Here is a 21,617-nt window from a genome sequence, read left to right as displayed (position 1 = left end):
TCCTCTCTGTCCCTATTTTAATAACACCAAACTCCTACTTGAAGAAAGGCGCCATTAAAAGGGATTTTGACCAGAACCCTGTTTCGCACAGTGTTCCACCTCCCCAAAACCTTTTATTCCCTCTTGATTTGTGCAGTTCCACCCACTGTGTCAGTGCTTATACACTCTGTTATTTTGCCCCCCCCCCTCCCCTCCAAGCTGTGCTGCCCACTTCAATTTATTATCCCCAAAATGTCCACCTCCCTAGGCTTAGCAATCTCCTTCACTACCACCTCGAGTACCACTCTTTTTAGTGGCCACGCCCCTCCCCCCCCCCCTCTTGTCGCTAATCCAACCTTATTTTCCTCCTACTCCACCTATACTGTCACCTTGTCAATTCAACATCCGGCTGCCTCAGCCTGCGTTAAGCTCCCCTCTGCCTGGATGCTTAGTGGTGGTTGAGGAGAGCGCCTCCCACACACATTGCGAGGGGACTGCTGACCTTGGCGGTTAGTCACGGCCGCTGTGCTATGATTAATGCCTCGACAAGACAAGAAGCAAGTACCTCTATACCTTGCCCGGCCAATATATATCTCCTTACACACATCATTCCTGTCACCCTGATGATGGACAAAACTTAACCTCTTGCTGCAGGGACTGCTCTCTAATCCTCAACCCTTTCCACACCTTCACAACAGGATGGGCCCTGTACAGACATTTTTGGATGGGGCAGAGGCCTCAAGCAAAAAAAGGGCGCACTTTTGAAAGTGTGCTTAGGTGGTAGAGCGGCTCCACCAAGAGCGGGTCCACCAATGACCAAAGGGTTGGCGGTTTGATCCCCGCCCTACCACTTGTGTCATGGCTGTTGTGTCCTTGGGCTATTGGTGTGTGTGTGTGAATGCTAATGTTTAAATGGGAAGAGGTCTCCCTTGAAAAAGAGTCTCCGGTCTCAATGGGATTTACCTTTATAAATGAAGTTTAAAAAAATAATCTTGAAGCTAGTAGGATTCAATCGAATGTTTGCTTTTCAAATGGATGACATAAAAAGTCAGTGAGGTTTTGGCTGGTCTCATGATCAATTCAGTGCCTACCTGAGTGATATTAGTTTGTTAACCAAACTGGTCTGGGGCTGAAGGGATGCTTGCGTTCCATGACAAGTCAGCACATGTTGCAAAGTTAATTTGAGAGAGGGGGCAGGGCATGTGGAGTACTACAACTAAATTGATAAGGCTGGCATATTTGTCATGGATACCACTAATACTTTCTGTCTTCATATTTGAGAGAATTATTCTATTTAGGCCACTGACTGTGGGCCAAAGGGGGTAGGGGTTCCTGCCTGCTTCACAATTCTTCTCAGTAACTCAAAAGAGATGGACTTTAAGATTCACACACTGTTTTATTTGTTTCTCTGAATGATCAAACATGCCACAGTGGGCTCATCTGGAAGGCGTACATGCTGGCTTCCATTCGATAAGGCTTTTACCTGTACGCATGTTTGCCCTGAGGAAGAAGAAGCGCCTGTGTTGGTTTTTTTTTTTTTGGTTGTGAAGTTTTAAAAAATCCCTCAAGGACAACATGCACTAAGAAGAAAAGCTGTGCTGCCATTATGGGGCCGCCACACCCCCTCCTAGAGCTGAGTATGAAGACAAACCAAAAGCATTCAAACAAGGAATCATCACACATAGATCTTTCGGGCCCCATAAACAAAAAGCCAAATATGTGTTGGGAAGAGACAACAGTAAAGGGAAAAGAAATACAAATATTCACCTTGGGGGTATCGTATGCACTATATATCTTGCTTGTGCCATCCTCTGACAGAGTGATATTTTCTCAAAGACTTAGGTACAATGATATGTACTGTTTTTCATTTAATTGATTTTCGGTCCTCGGGTCAATAACTCAGTGGAGAAAACAAAACAGTAATTTGCCGTTCCCATTACCCAGACTGCATTGTTGTTTTTTCTGTGGCATTTCTGTGCCCCCTCCATGTACTTTAAAGCTGGGTAGATCTAATGACTTTTGCTTTTATTTATTGCCACAGCCCTGATCCGTTTATAGTTTTATTGGTATCCAGAACTTTTAGGACATGTTCAGAAATCTTGATTTGCTATTTATATAGCTTAGTGTGTCCCAGGGAGTAGAGTAATACATCAATTGCACATTCCACAGTCATAACGTTGTATACAGCTGATAGGCTATGCAATGAAACTTTAAAAGGTTGAGGGGACCTTCGTTTTTATACCCTTGAGAGAACCAAGGTCATTGTTGGGAATTGTTGGGCAATAAACCAATTCAAACACAGCTAGCTATATAGCAGGTCACACAAAAGACCATTTTTGTGCAAATGTATTTGGGGGGTTTACTGGTGTTGTCTATTAAAAGGGCAACCGGCTCTGAAAGGAAACAGACGAAGGCCACCAAAGGATTCACACAAAAACTCTCAAACCTGTATTTGTGCAAGTTAATAGCCTCTGCCACAAGAACAACCCAAAGGTGAAAGAAGAGCTTAATCAGTGAATTGGCAGACACCTGCCACTGTGCATGCACTGCATAAGAAATTGGTTATTGGGTAGACTGCTTAATTTGAGTCTCACACTCAAATACACCACATTTAAGGACCACTTGAAAATATGAAAATAGGTTTTTGGCATTCCTTAAAAAAATTGCATCTCTACTCTCCCCCCCCCCCCCCGAGTCAGTCTTAGGTCAGTGTGTGTGGATTTGGAATTGGAAATGCCATCTGTTGTTGCTCTATCGTGCCGTGTCATGATTGCGATGCAAGATGGATGCTGTGTAAATATTAGTCGTCTTCTTCTTCTTGTGTCTTTGAGGTAAGCCTTTTTCTACCAACACAACTCTAATGTGCGCCTAGACTGAATACAAATATAAAGTTTACTAGTGTGTGTATATAGGATTGCAAAATGGAAGCTTCATGAAAAGTACATCTTCCATCACAAACGGCAAAGGTCAAACATCCATCACTGAAGCACCTCAGCCCCACACACACACACACACACACACACACACACACACACACACACACACACACACACACACACACTGACACAACCGGGTTGACATTTTCCTCCAGCGAAAACCTGACGTTCCATCTGTACACTCTGTACCGGCTGTCTTTTGGATGAAATACTTCAATTCACCACAGAGCTGCAACCCCCTTGACCAGATGAAAGCAATTGTTGGGTTAGTAGCTCTTTGATGTCTTTTGTAATGCATATTTACTGATTTTTCTATTTTTTTTTATGAAAGTACTGCGATCGTGTTTTTCATCTCAGGGCAGCGCCTACAGCGAGAGAGAGAGAGAGAGCTTGTTTTGAATATCGCACATCAACAACTGTAGCGTAGAAATTGATTTCTTAATGTCACAGTTTGCCGAAATGTCATGCTCATGAAATATAATGAGCTTTGTTCCTGTTTCTTATTTGTCGTCGAGATGAGAAAAAAAAAACTAAAGGACAAATTCTCATCAAAAGTACATCAGCAATCTAAGTCACAACAGTGTAGGGGACATATGTAGTTCATTCGGTGTGGAGCAACTAAACACCACACGACAATGATGACAGGTGGCTAGATTTAAAGAAACAGTTCCTCCCAAGATTTTTTTATAAGCATTTCATATACCAGCTCTTTGACGTATTAGAAACTGTATGCTTCATAGCAGCTGGATATATCTAAAAGAAAATCAAATGTTGAGTTTCAATAGTCATAAGCATTGTCTGAGAGTTGGTATGGTGTTGGTAAATGGAAAAATGGATTAAGCATGTGGGTTGGGCTATGTGAATCAGAGTATTCCTTAATCACTAGTCAATGGGTGATCAAACAAAAGGTGAAAAGAGAAGTTGCCTAATGACATGTTCAACTTAGGAACTCTTATATTTAAGCGAATGTAGCTCGCCAAATGGAATCAAATTGTCCACAGATGTGAGCTCAGACGTTACTAATAAAACAACTTACAATTTCCAGACCCAAGATTGTCATGTTATCAAAGCATAATCTAAAATGATCCCCTATCAAAATAAAGTGCCAGAAATGACGATGCCTTGCTTTGTAGATGCATATTTTATGCTGTAAACATTGCATTTTCTGTGCCTGCTTCCCCACCTTTGCCAATGTATGCCCGGATAGCTGCTTTTAATGTAAACTAGTGGTGGATGTTGGAAAATCTTTGGTTTCCTTTGGCAGTGACTTAATACACCTCTTGATATGATTTCAACAGAGTGAACGGTAAACAGTGAGGCTGATTTAGATATAATTAAAAACATTAACGCATGTGATGCAGGCCTGAATACATTCCTGTGAATCTCTTGCCTGCGTGGGTGGGTTCATTTACTAAGAATGAAAAATGTCGGCTTATGGATATTGTTTTTATTGTTCTTTAAAAATGAATAAATAAATAAATCCTGCATTTGGACAAAGGCAGTGAGGGGGACCCAGTTGGTGCTTCCAGACTTCCCAGACTTGTTTTGGAGTTTACCACCAGTGTGTGAAAACACATTTAGCCTTGATTGGTTCCCCCTCCCTTCAAAACGGACTAAACTCTTTCAATCAGAGAGGTCTCCAGCATTTGCAATGACACACTCTCTGTATGTGGTCGACTTTTTCATCTGCCAAGAAGAGCCCTGACTGTAATGAAGCACACAATGTTGTGACATGAGCAGTGTGCTATAATTAAAAAAAAAAAAACATTATACATACATGAGGACGATTGTGGGTATTTCTGTGTAATTGCTGTTGACAATCCAATTTGCGTCTAGGGCCTCGCTCAGCATCATTCCCTTTAAAGTGTTTCAATCAATGCTTTTCAAGAGGTTTTTAAGCTAGGAAACATAAACATCTTCTTGGGGACAGTGAAAAAGGCCGGGCACAAGAGGCACAATAAGGGGGCCCCCTCCCCCCCCCCCCTGTCTTGCAGCGCCAGACGTTTGTTGCAGTGTTTTCTGGCAAAGACTCTGGGACCGAGAGTTAATTTTCCTGGCAGTGATTTGTAGCGAGAAGCAGCATCAACAAGCTGCCGCAGACTGGAAGCATGCAAACCATTGCTTCAATCCCTCACTCCCTGACATTAATGGGATGAATAAATGTTTTTGTTCTCCGCTTAATTTGGATGAATTCTTCCAAATGGCAAAACCCAAAACAAGTGAATATCCATCTGTGGCTCCCCCCCTCGCCCGATAATAGAAAGACAAAGAAGAAACTCTCTCTCTCTCTTTTTCTTTGCCTAACCTACTGTTTTGAGAGAAGGGCTCCTCCGCTTGGCGCCCAGAGCTCATATATCAGATAATAACAGAAGTGACTGAGACTGGGAACACTTAACCGAGAGGAGGGCTCTTTATTTTAAGCCGATACTACACCAACTCACACAACATACTGCAAGGCTGTCATGTCACATTTTATTCCCTAGTCACTCAAGAGGGATTTTGTTTGCTTTTTCTGGTCCCAGACAATCTGACGTGACAAACAACATGCACACCCCAGACAGATAATATCCCTACATGAGAATGTGTTGTAAAAAAAAAAAAAAAGTGATTTGGACACTCATTGTTTTGTAAATTCCTGGAAGCAGGTGCATATTTTCCCCATCATTCTAGCCAGATGTTGAAAAGGTATATAGAGTACATCCATCATCCATCAATCATTTTTTACACCTCGGAAACTGTGAATACATCAGTGAGGACGGTGGGAATTGCAACCGACAGGGGGCTGTCCTCTGTGATAATGGCAGGGGGAGTTACATTGAAATCAGCTGTCCTGTGTGGCTCTACAAAATAGATCATCAGTGGTGGAATAGGAACTAGGCGCATTTACAGAAGTAGCGAGCTTGGATACATGTGCTTTAGTGGAGTGTTTGAATTGTATGCTACTTTTTATACATTAATTTTTTATTTTATTTTTCACTGCTAATGACTTTACAAATGAGGCTTTTAAACCTACAATGAGCAAACAAAATAAAATTAATAGCTCTACCACGACCAGCTATCAAGTTAAAAAGTAGCTAACTGTTAATGTTACTGCAAAAATAATAATAACAATTAATCACTTTGATGCATATTAATGTTGTAAGACCCAAGGGGCGCATTTTGGCTGAAGAGTGAATACTTGTATATGGTTCCACGCCAGCGATAGCCTAAGACCGGACGCATTATGTTTTCGGGTTGTCCGTACGTACATCCACATGTTCGTTCGTCCGTCCGGGGCCATTTTTGTCAGTGCATGATCTCTAGAAAGTTTTTTTAAAGGAATCTCCATCAAATGTGGCACAAACTCACACTTAGAATGAGGATAAACCGACTGCATTCTGGAGGTCAAAGGCCAAGGTCACTGTGACCTTGTATATTTTGAACGCAAATCTTCAAGATTGCTTTGATTGATGCTCTTCAATGTTTGGACAAATGTGAAATTTAACTCAACAGATAAACTGAATAGATTTTGGAGGTCAATGGCGACAACAACTTTACATAGGCTGCTTTCCAAATTGCACACTGTGTCGGTGGCAGAGCATTGATTGTTCTCACTCAGTGCGTTTACATGCAGACTCATAATCGGATAACTAAACGAATAAGACTTCAACAGGACTTTTAAACTGCACGTAAACACCTTTATCCGATCTACTTCGCAAACAAATCGGCACAATAACGGACAAGAGAAGTCGGATAAGAACACCTAGATAACTCGTTCATTGTCGGCTTTCTCTCTGCATGTATACAGGGATCGGATATCGCATATCGGACTTCTCGTTCTGTGCTTGTGTGCCTGCGCACACAAGCAACATGGCTACACCATGGGTTATTGCCGGAAAAGAACCGGACGTGGCTCTAAAACCACTTGTTGAAAGCATGGTTAAAAGGGCTACAGCGCCACCTAGCATAGTGGAGACAGACATGCATCGGACATTTATCCGATTCCTGAAAGGCCATGTATACTCAGACAAGTGACACGGTCCGTTCGATTGTCTTGTTCGATATATGTGATAATCCAATCTAGACTGACAAAGTTCCATGAGTCTCACCCGTGAAAATACAACTCATCAACTATGCTATCTAGCTCACCGTTCATATTTTTCTTGAGGTAAATTGAGGTACACACTAACAGAGAGGGATCTATGTGGCATGGTGTAAATGAAGGTATATTAGATCACATTAGTACTTCTACCAGGATATAAGCCACTCCAAAATGGCAGGTGTTAAAATGGTTTTAGACCTCGGCCAGGAAGTATCCAGATGACATCCTAGATGACCCGTACAACTACTTAAGCAACATCTAGCAGAGTACAGTGTCTGGGCTCTGCTGTGCTGTACAACTCTCAGTGGAGCTCGCCAGCACTTATGTACCGGAAAAAAAAAAAAAAAAACTTAAGACACTTGTGTGATGGACTCCTTTTGCTCTACAACACTGTTCACACACACACACACACACACACACACACACACACACACACACACACACACACACACACACACACACACACACACACACACACACACACACACACACACACACACACACACACACACACACACACACACACACACACACACACACACACACACACACACACACACACACACACACTATTCCAGCGCTCCCAAAATCCCTTACTGAATTACCAACACTCACCAGCTTTAGTTGAGGAGAGGGACATAACAGAGAGAGAAGGCTGAGTCGCTTAACCACACACGGAACAGCTCGGGCAATATACAGTACACAAATCAATGGTAAATCACCTGCTGCGCCGCCCCGCTTCGGTGCTGAAAACGCTTTCTCTCGCGTTCCAAAGTAGGGTAGAGGTTATTCTGATTGGATCTAAAACTATTCTTTTGATGGCTTGAATAAGTGGGCTAGGCTGAGGTGACAGTCCATATAGAAGAGCCCCAACATAAAATGGCTTACGATCAGAGAGATAATGGGAGATAGACATCGAAGGTCACAAAATAAACCCTGTCAGAGGTGAACACTCTCCACAAAGTACACAGACTGTACTTGGCCAGTTAGTATCCTTTTAGATCAGTTGTATTTTGACTGGGAGCAAGCGAGTCTCACCTTTGAGTTTTTTTTTTTTTGGCAAGAGAGGCATGCAGGCTTTGTTAATTTTTAATGCATTTGGAACCCTAGTAATTAAGTCCCCACCCTCCCCAATGGACTGGGAAATTGACATGCTCTGGAGAGCCAGTGAGTAATTATATTTGTAAAGAGCAGTGATACAAGATACTCCCCTCTGACTGGGACTCATTACACATCATTAGAGAGGCGCGGCAACTAGGCAACTAGGCACAGGCACGCACACACGCACACACACACACACACACACAAAGTTATAGACTTTTAGAAAAGCCACTCAATGTCTCTTTCAATTTCCAAACACACACACACATGCAGATCAATTACCTTCTTCTAAGGTCCAGAGCACGGGTTTGACACGTGTCATTTGGAGACGCCAATACTTTTTTTTAAAGAACTGTTATTGCTTTTATTGCTGAACAAGTGACAGATTTTAGTGATAAGGACATAAATTCTTGTGTTTAAATTTAAAATTATATTATTATATATACTGTATTAAAAATATTGGCATTAGTTTGAATGATGTTTTACAAGATGATTAAATCTTGTGATAGGACGTTAAACAGGTCGTAATTACATCTTTACTATCTATTTTATATTGATGGTAAAACAGATTTCTCACCCAAACAACTTTACTATTCAAGTTTCTTGCCAAAAACGGACTTTTTCAAATGACGTGACTTGACTCCTGATGTTACAGTACATAACATGACATACGGGACTAGCAGTTTGGACGATCTCAAACATTATTGATATTCGGGGTTTTGAAAATAAAAAAAAAGGATTTTGATCCCTCATCCCTATTGTCCTAACAAGCCAGCAGCCTGGACGGTGTAACACCTTCATTCATCTGGTGATAATCATACCAGGCGGCGGGTCAATAAGTTGGTTAAGATTAAAATCGGATATGATTCTCATTCATCTAAATAGTGAAAGGTTGAGGGGATGAAAGTTTTCCAAATGGGGCCTCGGGAGAATCGTGGTCCACCCTTTGAAGCAATAATTACCATCACAGCAGCAGCAGCAGCGTGTAGGGGCTGAGAGCTGCGAGGGGGGATGATAGAACCAGCCCCGGAAAAGAAAAAAAAAACTTAGTGGACTACTCTTTAATTGGAACAAGACAGGAAAGGCAGCGACTCGACACATCACAGTCTCCCGAATAGAATTTGTACAACTCCATTCCATGTTACCTCTCCCTTTCTACACAATTTATCCCCTCTCTCCTCGGTCCAATTCTCTCTTTTTTCTCCTTTCCCTTTTCCGTGAGTGTTTCCTCACTTTGCGATTCTCTCTGCAGCTACCCGTGAACATATTTTAAAACCAAGTTCGAAATACAAATGCTAATTCTTTATAACAATAAGTATTCTTTAAATAATTTGGTGTTGTGAAAATCCTTTAAGAACAGCTGGAGATGGTGTTACTACAGAGAATGTTTAATACAAATTAACATTGCAAAATCAAACAGTCTTCACTGACATTAACGAAGGTTCGTTGCTGTCCAATTAGTTTAACCCCGCTGGTGAAGATGCTCCTTCATTCTCTGCATTACCAAAATGTTTAGAGTACACCTTTGTTAATGCGGGCTGCTGTTTCCTATAATAGTTCAGACCTATTATTCCTTGTGAAAGGAGTTAAATATTCAGATTTGTGTGTGTGTATTTCAAAAGGTGTTTACTGCATTATTAATGCCACTCTCTGATTGCACGGGGACGGTGGGAGAGAGAGAGAGAGAGAGAGCTATATTAGTGTCAGAAAGCGTAGCTCGAGTCGCCTTGTCTGCATTCACTTTAAACTCATTATCTTGTCTAATTCTCTCTGCCTCCATTATTCCCTCATCCCTTTAAGCAGCCTAATTAAAAGGGCTTTCATTTATTCATTAATATTTATTTATTTATTTTGTATTCATATGAAAAAGAGAAGAAGAAAAAAAAAAACGGCTTCACCCTGTGTGGAATCTAAATGACACGTTTTTATTCCTTATCTACAGTAACTAAAGGCAGTCCTGCCCATGCCGCGCATTATTGGAGCTGAAATCACAGAAGAAGAGTAATAAAAAGCTATAGAGAGTATTTGCTCTCATCTGACCTCATGCTCTTATGTTACACCTCACTTTGGGCCGTGTGTTCAGAGGCTAATGTACAGTGTCCAGTTACTTCACCTCATGCTGTCTAGACTAGATGAGCGCATGCAGACCCTTTTTGCGACTGAGTAAAATACTGCAAGCAAAAATAAAACGCTAATTAGTAATTACGATTTTCTCGTGTTCCGAATGTTTGCAATTCACACTTAATGAGTAGAAGAAACAGCAGGGTTAATTGGCCTTCATCATGGTCTTGATTTCTCCCTGGCCATTGGTTTTTATTTAGTTTTATAGGAGTGTGTCTGTAATAACAGTTTAAAGCCGCACCATGGGGAGATTATCAGACCATGCTACAGCGATGGACATTATCTCTCAACTACATGCATCACTTCTTCTCTGCTCATTTCTCAGAATGGCTGCTGGGGAGCTCACCGAGAGAGCTGCTTTGGCGGACACTGTGTGTGTGTGTGTGTGTGTGTGTGTGCATGCGTGCACGAGCATGGGGGCAAAGCGCATCAGTGTGTGCCTTGGTGTGTGTTTGTGTGCGCGCGTGCATATGGATTGTTTTGCTGCTTGTGTATCATTGACTGTGCTCACTGTGTGTTTGTTTGTGTGCATTCTAATATATACAGTATGTGTGTGTGTGTGTGTGTGTGTCTGTGTGTGTGTGCGCGCGCGTGTGTGTGTGACGTTTGGAGGATGTGTGTGCATGCATGTAGAATGACATTTAGCGAAATTGCCGCGGCCGAGAGAGGAAACATCTGACTCATAATTGAAGTGCCATGAAAGAAATATGATCATGAATCTGTATTAGGCTCAGACACGTGCTTTAAAGCAGATAGCAGGGGCATGAGACATGAGCACACACTAGCCAGTACTCTACTGAATACCTTCACCACCACCCTGATGGCTGATAACAACGCTCACAATGATACTCCAACAAAAAAATGTTGGAGGAAAAACACTCTGATGAAAAAAACCGATAAGGCCACAACACTCGCATCTCCATCAAAAAGAGAGATTCACCATGAATGTACTGTAGTTTGTGCCTGTGTGATTCAACTCAGCAATAGCAGTGTAAAGAAAAAGCAGCACCACTTTTCCAGCGTCACCCCCCCCCCCCCCCTCTCCCCCTCTGAGCATTAAGGTAAGGCACACCACTCCTTTAAAGCTATAGTGCGTAAACCTTTTCATACAAATCAATGTCGGTTATATTCAAGCCATCGCCAAAGACAAAAAAGTTGATCAGCTCCACAAAACTCTCTGTATTTCTCAGAATGGTAGTGTGTCCGACACTAGTGCAGGAGCCCCATGCAATGTTTGAGTTGTTGATTTCACTGCTTACGAAAACCCCGGATGTACAGCAGAAATAATACAATCCATGCACAGTAACTTAAGGCTTACCTCATGTAGATGAGCAGACGGTGTTGTTGTAATTCCTCAGAATTCCTCATGGGGACAATATAAGTTACTCACTATAGCTTTAAGTGAAGGGTGGATGATTTGCTAGATTTTTCTTGTGGTCAACAATATTCCAATTTGTCAAAAGTGAATTGATCTTACTAACAAGCATGCGCAGCCAAAGCCTGATATTGCTCAGTTGCCCTCAAACCCTTTCAGAAAAAGGCATGTGTGGTTATGACGCCTCAGCATAGTTTGTGTTAGAATTAATTAAGGATTTATTTTTACGTGTCTTAACACTAAGTGGCCCATCCCACACAGGAGTACATGTCACCAATTCTAAATACATTTCATCCACATCTTCCGGTCAAATATCTACACAACACAACCAACTCTAACATGCACAAAGACAAAGAATGGAGAAAACATATTACAGCAGCCAGAACACGAGAGCGCAATCTATAAACTGTCCGACTAGGATTGCATTTCACTCAACCAAAGTCATTTTCTGTTTTCATGTTAATATGTATAGGGGTTGAAAAAAAATAAACCAAACAATGTTAGATGACCTATTATGCTTTTACGTCTTGCTTGACCTATACATGATGTTACAATGCCAGATTGTCATGTTAAAGAATGCTAAAGTGTCAAACAATGAAGTATGCAAATTTGGACATGAGCCCTGTAGGCTGTAGTTTTTTCGTTAATCCGCTGTGACCGTTGACATTCATCCCCAATTCATTTATAAGAGAGTGACAAGAACTCTTACAAATTAAAAATTAAAACGTGTATCCATGAGCAATAAAACACATGGCTGCTCCATTCTATCCATTTAAGGATGTTGCTGCAGGATTGTTAGTTAGTCCGGTTTGAACAATAGCTTATGGTGGCTAATGCTAGCTAATGTTATCAAAATAAAAGATGAGATTTATTGTCTGTTATGATAAGATATGTCTCTCTAAGCTGTATGGAGTCAGTTTGTTCTGACCTTTCTACTGGTATCTTCCCTGCTGGTGCTACGCTAACATTTTCAATTCTTACTATTATTCCATAATTGCCATAACTGCCCAATTGCCTCGTTAAGAATCTAACATGCCCAATAATAGCCATAATCTTAATGTGAACAGCAGGCAACGATAGTCCTAATCTGAGGCAATATTCTCAGTGAATACAAATGACAACATGGGAAATTCATTTCCAAAGTCCTTGTCGGCAGTAAAACAGCCACTCTGAATGTAAGAAAAAAGAAATTGTGAGAGGAAAATCAGTTGTGTGAGAGAGAGATGGAAACGGTACAAAGCTTGGGTAGTGTGCTAACAAACTCCATTTTGTGTTGCTGCAGCTGTTTCCATGGAGCTCGCTCTCCCTCTCTTCTCTCTCTGTCTCTCTTTTTCTCCGCCACTCCATACCCCTTCTCTCTCTCTCAGACACACACACACACACACACACACACACACACACACACACACACACACACACGTGTCTGAAAGAGGATTCAGCTGCGTGAGTCAATCTGCATCCGACCACAACTGGTAGAGCCCCTCGTTCTTCCCTCCCTCTCCATCCCGCCCCTCTCATCATCATCATCATGTGTTGTTTTTTTTTCTTCATCAAACCTCATTACAATAATATCGTAATGTATTCTAAACCCCAGTCACAACAACAAACCCACATTGAGCGACACACTCAATTACGGTGATTTTGATACACGAGCACCCACCGCAACAACGGACAAGAAGCAAGCAGCACTGGAACCAAATCGGTGTGTGTAGCATGTGTACAGAGCTCTCTCTGCCACATTGCCTTATTTGGAGTGGTGAATGTGGCAATCAGCGGCGCTCATTACGAACGAGCTGTGGCTGCCCTACAAAGATGTCCCAGAAAAATGTCCTTGAAGGAAAAAGGTAGGGTAAAAAAAAAAAAAAAAAAAAAAGCAGAAAAAAGCAGAAAAAAAGGCAAAGATAGGAATGGGAAAACGCTGCTTACCGAGTACTCCTACGCGGTAGTTGAGAGTGATGACGATGACGTTCCCATAGCTGGCCAGGACGCTGCCATCGATCATGTTGCCGGTCCCCTCCATGTAGGACCCTCCGTGGATGTAGACCATCACAGGCTTGGCCCCGGTGTCTCGTATGTCTGCAAGAGCGCCCATCGTTAACACATGCACATTTATGCTTCCGACCAAAACCCTATGCTCCGATCAAAAGGGGTGGGGTGGTCAGCTCACATTCAGGTAAACAGCAGAATATACAGTATACACAGTATAGCATGGTGGCCACAGACAGATAAAAATAGCTGACGGTCGGTTCACCTCTCAGATACCAGCTGAATAAAGGACACCGTCTTCTGGGGCCTACAAATGGAAACGGAGGCAATATCCCAACATATCTACTCTGTGAGAAAACAAATGAACGTCCTTTCATTTATAGAGTCCAAGTCCATTACGGTAATGGGCCATCGAGGCTGGAAATGTGGCTTTGTCGTTTACCACGCTAAATATCTTCTAAGCCGAACTATTAGGGTTGTGTTTGGTTCTGTGTTGCCTTCCATGAGGCAGAGCCACTTCCCAATATAGATACACAGGGAGCCATTAGGGAGAATAAAGAGAGAAATGCTCTGACACATCTCCTAACCTGGGAGAAAGGCTAATCTGGCTCGACTGATACAGGGGAAAACGCATTGGCTAATTACACAATGCTACCATCCATGTCTCCTTTTTTAACACAGGCCTATCTGTTGTTGCATGATCCTGCTTGGCATGGCACTTAAGATTAAAGGAATAGTTCATTTATTATTGTAGCTTGTTGCCCCATTCTGGGGTTCAAAACTAGGTGACATTCATTTAACGGTGTGTGTGCATTATTTAAGAATAAATGGGAAACGGTCTCTCATCGCTAATTAGCTTATGACAAATACTGATAGCCAATGGGAAGTGTTTGCCTGCCACCGCTGACAGTCGCAAGATTAACTTAACAACATCACTAAACGGTCCTTTGTGCTTGTGAGGACCATTTGGGCACTTAATGCTATTTTAGAATAAAGTATACCAGAAGGAATCTGTGCAGTGGGCATGGATCTATTTGTTAACAAAGACGTTTTGTTTTGTTGACCCACTGACAAGAGCATAAAAAGTTGCACATAAAAATGGTAAATAAAAAAAGTCCCTACATGCACACAGGGCATTTTAGTGGTGTTATAAAGTTTATCTTGTGACTGCGGGTGGAGGCAGGCTAATAATTCCCATCGACTACCAGTATTTGTGGTAAGCTAATTAGCGATGAGCAAACTTTGCCCATGTCTCCTACAATAACACACGCACAGTTAAATGAACGGTTTATGTCGCCTCGTCTTGAACCTGAGAGTGAGCCAACAAGCTAAAAATACAAGAAATGTTGAACCCTTTCCTTTAAAATGTGTGCTTCGGTTTCGGTAAACTGTTGTCTATTCTCTATTCCCCAAGAATCAGGGCTTGACACCCAGCTGGAGCGACACTCCAGCCAGATAAAGCACATCCAGAGGTAGAGGGGGAAGAAAAAAGCCTCTGTCTGAGAAATAGACTGAATTACTGGCTGGCTGGCAGTATAGAGCTGGGAGACAAGAAGACAAGAAAGTCTCTCTCATTTTCACTCCTGCTCCCCCCGCGGTCTGTGCGTAGCTTCTCGCCTCCCCCCCCCCCCCTCCCTCCCTCCCTCACTTTGTATCACTTTCGCTCACAGACTCTCCCCTGTCTCTCTCTCCGCCTTTTCCTCCATCTCTGTCCAATTCCCTCCCTCCCTCCCCCTGAGCCCTGAGAGTGGTGAGAATGAGAGAGGGTGGCAAGGCAAGAGAGAGAGAGAGAGAGAGAAAGAGAGACAAAACACTGGCCAGAACACTAGAAAAGAAATGCCTCTTCAAAAACAAGTAAAAGAAACAAGCAGTACAGAGTGTATTTCACCTGTAATAAGTAAAAAAAAAAAAGTGTGCCAGTAGAACAAGTGAAAATTCACTTTTTGCAGTGAAGCAAGGAAGATAAAAATACAGAAAAAGAAAGAAAGGAAGAAAACAAAACGGAAAGGGAAGAATATAGACACACAGAAGAAAAGGAAGGGAAAAAAATAGAGGAAGCAATGGGCTCAGATTTTAAAAGGGTGGCATTGTATTCCTGGTTGCTATGGCGACTGAGAGCCAAAATTCAAAATCCCCCAAACAAGAACAGCTAATCGCCAGCAGACCACATCCTGCACAGCCCCCCCCCCCCCGATCTGCATCCATCTGCAGGCATAGCTCGTCGTGCATGCACCACCATCGCATTAGCATGCCCCACGCCAAGGACGACTAGCCTACTTTTAACACATTTTGTAGAGGCACTATTTCTTTTTTCTTCCCGTAACCCCTTTAGCAGAACTCGGCCTTGATTTGCAGGTTGTTTTTTTCTCTTCATTATTCCCCTTGGTTATTCATGGCCATCGTTACGTTTTAAAAGCAAAGCTATAACTCGTATATGATGTGTCCGTATTTATGGCTTTTCTTTCTCTTTCTTTTATCTGGCTGGTATCTGAGAAGGCGCTATATACACGGTGAAATGTGATTCATAGCCGACACTTCTTCATGTGCACACACATATCTCGGATAAGAGGAGAGTAGGGTTGGATGCATGGGGTGAGAGAGCATGAGAGGTACAGTCAAGAGAGGGAAAAGGGGACAGGGATAAGGGAGGTCAATCTCCTACACTCAAACGAATGGGCCACAGATAACAAAGAGAATGGCAAAAGAGGAAAGAATCGGTAGAGGGGGGGAGGGGGGGCAGAAATCAGAAAAAGAGATTAGTCATGTCAATGTTATCAGTCACCTCTTTTGTTGATTCACATCGGGTCTCCATGACAACAACAGTTAAATCCCTTTTTACAAGAGCGATACAAGACACTGAAGCTGGACTTGTTCTAATCTACTGTACTATATTTTATTGACTTGATCCGATTTGGGATGTGTCACACATATATGATATACAGCGATTTGTGTCAGAGAGGAGAATATATACATGCAACAGATCCCAATTGGACTTTGGTTTAAAATGGAGGGGTGAAAAAAAAAATCCCCTGTCTAGATACATCCACATCTGGGCATGCAGCAGCAGCAGCAGCAGCAGCAGCACACCACATGACGTGGAGATAATGAGGTGAGAGAGCTATTCTTAAACCAGTCGGAGCTCAAACGGCTGCTGTGTACTATACGGCCCCTAATCTGCTGCAAACAGGTGACTAAGTGGCTTCCCGATTTTAACCGCTTCTCCAGGGCAAACACATCATCACATCAACATCACATCATCGTTTTAATAGCAGCATCACAATGTATAGCACAGAACTCTGGGCTAAAAAAAAAAAGAAAAGAAAAAGAAACAAGAGATAGGTTCATTAATGCACAGACTGGTATATTTGCAATACAACTCCATGCACAACAAGTCGGAAAAAAGGAACAAAATGAAAGAAATAAAAATCAAATGTTTTCCCAGAGATGAACAAAATAATATCTTCGTGATTGAAATGGAGACGATGTGAAATGGAGGGTGAGCCGAAGTGAAAAATAATATGTATCTATACGCCGTAACACATCATTTTATCACATATTTCTCTCAGACAAGTGGGATCATGCGGCATCTTTTATACAGTGACATCCACTCTTGGCAAATATTGGACAAACTGAAAATAGCAAAAGTTTCAAAGTGGAGAAAATAATAATAAAAAAGGCAATTTATGGATGAATAAATCAAAAGTTGATGCACACACTTTGGCTACATACAAGGTTTGGGGAAAGTCACACAAGTAGGGCTGTGTTGGAATCCCACAATTCGATTCGGTTACTGGGGTCAGGATTTGATTACGAAATAGATTCTTGATTCAAAACGATTCCCGATTCAAAGTTCATTTCTTGGTTCAGCACAAAGGAAGATTTCAGGATCTACCCTAAAGTATAGACATTGACCCGCCTCTCTGATTAGAACATACTCTCCCAGGGTTTCATGGGAAAGGTAGGCTACTATGCCGTTTAGCATCAACGATAACTACAAGAGACGAAATAGGATTAAATATAGACATAAAGACTGTTAGTCCTGGATCTAAGAGTATGGATTTATTGCACAAAGACCCCTAAGAGAAGAAGCCTGGCATGAGAAGCTTCTGTAAAGGCTACAATCAGACTGAAGAAAGCATCTGAATGGCAGAGCTGTTGGCCTTCAGCATCTACTGACACTAAGCATCTACTTATTTACCATACAAAAGTTATGAAATCATCAATAAACTACGCACAGCGGGGACTACGTCAACTAAGTCAACTACTACCCCTTTTCCACCGAGGCTAAATCGAGGCTGGTTCTTTGGTTTTCCACCATCAGAGAGCCGGTTCCGGAGCAGTTTTGAGTTTACATCTGGGGCTGGAGGAGGGATTATCCTGACCAACCACATACACTAAAACTTCATGCCCTATAGATACTGTATGAAAATCAATCTTTGCAAACCAGGAATCGATTGAAAATTGTGGAAGATAGGAATCACGAATTTGACATAAATCAATGTTTTCACTATCCCTAGTCACAACCACAAAATACCTGAGAAGAGATTCTAGATTTAGGACAGAAACCCGAGGAGCACGCACAACCATCCATAGCTGCACCACAGTGGCCCTGGACTGATTGGAGTGTCAGTGGGAGGGGAAAACTCAAACCCTCAGCCTAGAGTCTATAAATGATGCTGCTGCTGGTGGTGAAACCCACCAGGAGGGTTGTCTGGGAGCCCTCGCTCTATCCTACTCTCCCTTATTTTCTCCCTCACTCACTCCACCCCCCGAACCCTCCACCTTTTCCTTTTGTCTTTTGCCTCTCGCTCCATTTGCAAACAGTCAGTCAGTCAGTCAGTCATATATCTGACGTGAAGCGGCCCCCACAAAGCGGCCTTGACACCCCAGAGTGGGGGACGGGACAAAAGGTGAGCGGAGATAAGTGTCGGTGGCATTCACCGTGTCAACACTCGCTGGCACATGGCGGCTGTCAGCGGGCCATCAGTGAGCTCTGAGGTGGGGAGTGGAAACGGGGTGACAATGTCCTGATGTGGCAGGACATGACATGCACCCCACTGTAGTGTTCCTGTCACGCCAAGCTTCACGCTTCACATCATGACAAGTCCATTATACCGGCAGTGTTTTTGTGCTTCACAACTGCATTCAGTGTAACTGGGGTGAAGGGGGGGGGGGGGGGGGGGAGGGGGCTGCATGCAAAACAGGCAGTTTAATTACAGTTAAAATTACACAGCAGTGTGTGCCATTGTACAAGTCACTGACAGTATTGTCGTGAGTGTCCGCTTAATATTCCCTTCATACTGTATCAAATGATGAAGGACTGTGTTTGACTATAGGGCTTAGGGAAGGGAAGAGGTTTGGGGGGGGGAGGCTGAAGTGAAATAACTTAGCACAGTAACACATTTTCTATTTGGGATAAGACAGTGGAAGGAGAACCCTCCCCAAAAAAAGAAAAAAAAATGTGTTGTATAGCTGTTGCTATTTTAAGCCAGCGGACTTTCAGAGTCTATACATCATCAGGAGTGATGGAATGGGAAGGAAAAGTGCAGCGTATATAGTTGGAGTATGTGTTAGGGTTCTGCACAACACTTGACATTTCTGAAAGTAGCTAAGGCCTGTCTAACGTATAAAAAGAAAATCTGAGCCAGACATTGGGTATAAGAAAAGGAGATGTGTTTGAGAGTGTGTGCCGCAACTCTGAATCTTGACATTGCTACAGCATATGTAATGCTTGGGATGACCTTTGTGCAACCTTCTTGCTCCCTGGCTGGTGTGTCCGTGTGTTAAATATGATGTCTGCAACAGGACAGACAAAAAGCAATTGTGTGTGAGTATGGAGAGAAAAAATAGAGAAAGATAGATAGAAGCCAGCAGAGTACAATAAAAGTGAGGACAGCCTGCCAAAGCCTGCCACAGCTGACCTGGATCTAGATGTGAGGATGAAGCTGTAGAGGTGCTGTCTTCCCTAAGACTCACACATCGGGGTTTGCTCCTCAAGTGAACCAAGACTAACCCTTGAGTCTTTGGTGTGTCCTTGGTGCGAGCCATGAAAAGCTGACATTGGGCCATACAAATCCACTGAAGGGTTGGAGATACCACGGACCACAAACTCCATCAGATGTACTTTGGCGCTGCTCAAAAAAATTGTTCTACACTTTGAATGTTTAGCTCGTTGTAGCCTCAGTCCCGGGTTCAATACAAGGCAACAAAACAATTCCTTTAACTGTGCGTGCATTTTTTAAGAAGAAACAGGAAAAGATTGCTCATTGCTAGTTAGCTTAGCTCAAATACCGGTACTCAATAGGTAGTGTTAGTCTGCCTCTGCCTACAGTCAGAAGATACACTTTACAACATTAATAAACTGTCCTGTTTTTTTGTTGTGATTTTATTTGCCACGTTATGCTGTACTCTATATCATTTAAGAATCATTACATACTGGAGAGTAACCATACAGTGCACATTCACAAACCACTGTGGATGTAGCCTTGCATGACCAGCGTGCAAGCTTCACATCTGTTTCTCTCCCACAGATCACTGTGTCCTTTCTCCAACCACCACTTGGTTGTCCCCGTCCATTAGTGGAAGGGAGTTTTTACGTCAACATGTATAGTCCAATAAGCTCTTATGATATGGCTGGCCTCACAAGGCTAAATTGAAAACTACTATATGTTAACCAATCAGAAGCTGCCTCCCACTGTAAGGGCAAACTAAGGTAAGAACCATATATATCTGAATCAGAATAGAAGAAGGAGGTTCTATATGTTTTTGAAAGTGGAGTAGTCTAATGCGCATTGAGCAGTTTCCTTTTTTGGTCATGTATTTGACTCTAAAATGACATAGAGTGCAACATAAGGTGGAAAATAAACAAGCAAAAAAAGGACTGTTTAGCAATGTTGTAAAGTTTATTTTCTTACAGTAGGCGGAGGCAGGCTAACGCTACCTACTGACTACCAGTATTTGAGCTGTGCTAATCAGCGATGCGCGGCCTTTGCCCATGTCTTCTTCAAAAATACAGGCAAATTTAAAGGAATGGTTTCCTTTGCCTTGTCTTGAATCCGAGAGTGAGTCAACAAGCTAAAGATGAAAATAATTTTGAACTATTCCTTTAAGAATCAAAGTGTCTCAGTGAACTAATTCAAAGTCTATCTCCACTATTTTTGCGTTATCTAGCAAGAATCTTTTATTGCATGTTTTTGCATTGCCAATTATTTTATGGCACTCAAGAGTAAAGGACAAAGAGGAAAACATAGATGACAGTCACAGTTTGACTCCCCCATCCCTTTGAAATGACTCAAATGATGCCCTTGTGCATCAGCTATTAGCGGCAATGCTTATCTTGGAAAGAAACTGAGAGCAGCGTTCCAAATATCTTTGTGTAAATGGGCTTCAAGGGCCATGACACATCAGAGAGAATGGGATAGTGGCAGAATGGAGAGAGTGGTGGTGGGTGGGTGTATTGCCCCAACTTTAGATTCACCAGTCCTCCAGCCTGCTTGAGCTGAGCAGAGGGGCTTTGCTGGATGGAGATCCAGTCAGGCCTGTGCAATGGAATTAATGGTAATACCCAGGCAGGTGGAGCTCAGCCCTGCTCCCTGGCACAGCAACCACTGAGAGCTTCTCTGGGGCTGGGGGCTGTGGGTGTGTGTGTGATAGGGGGTGCGGGGGGAATGTGTGTTGTCTTCTTCTGTGCCCGCCTCTAGAGCTTGGAAGCTAGCACTGTGTATGTGTACAAGTGCGTGCATGCTTCACTGATTTAATGGGTGTGTGGGCAGTACACGTCTGAGAGTGTGCACACTCAAGCAGGGTGGCCACATTCTCAAAGTGCCAAATGACGAAGACACACACACACAAGCACACACACACACACACACACACACACACACACACACACACACACACACACACACACACACACACACACACACACACACACACACACACACACACACACACACACACACACACACACACACACACACACACACACACACACACACACACACACACACACACACACACACACACAGTTGTCATCAGT

The 21,617-nt window shown here is 42.7% G+C and overlaps 1 protein-coding gene across 10 annotated transcripts in view; it reads right to left on the bottom strand.

The window, feature by feature from the left end:
• The window catches only part of nlgn3a (neuroligin 3a), a gene marked incomplete at its 3' end in the record, with an annotated part of 134,531 nt that overhangs the window by 97,196 nt on the left and 15,718 nt on the right, over window positions 1-21,617 (bottom strand). For 9 of the 10 annotated variants that reach the window (XM_080035502.1, XM_080035497.1, XM_080035500.1 and 6 more), the window contains one exon: window positions 13,520-13,669. In XM_080035502.1, the coding sequence (XP_079891628.1) occupies window positions 13,520-13,669 (150 nt within the window). Of the gene's footprint in view, window positions 1-13,519; window positions 13,723-21,617 lie in introns of all 10 variants that reach the window. The other variant, XM_080035503.1, reaches the window with a different exon arrangement.

Source organism: Ammodytes marinus (assembly GCF_949987685.1).
Source record: "Ammodytes marinus genome assembly, chromosome: 10".
NCBI lineage: Eukaryota > Metazoa > Chordata > Actinopteri > Uranoscopiformes > Ammodytidae > Ammodytes > Ammodytes marinus.
The sequence above is the reverse complement of the archived record's forward strand: the minus strand, read 5'-3'. Positions and strand labels throughout refer to the sequence as shown.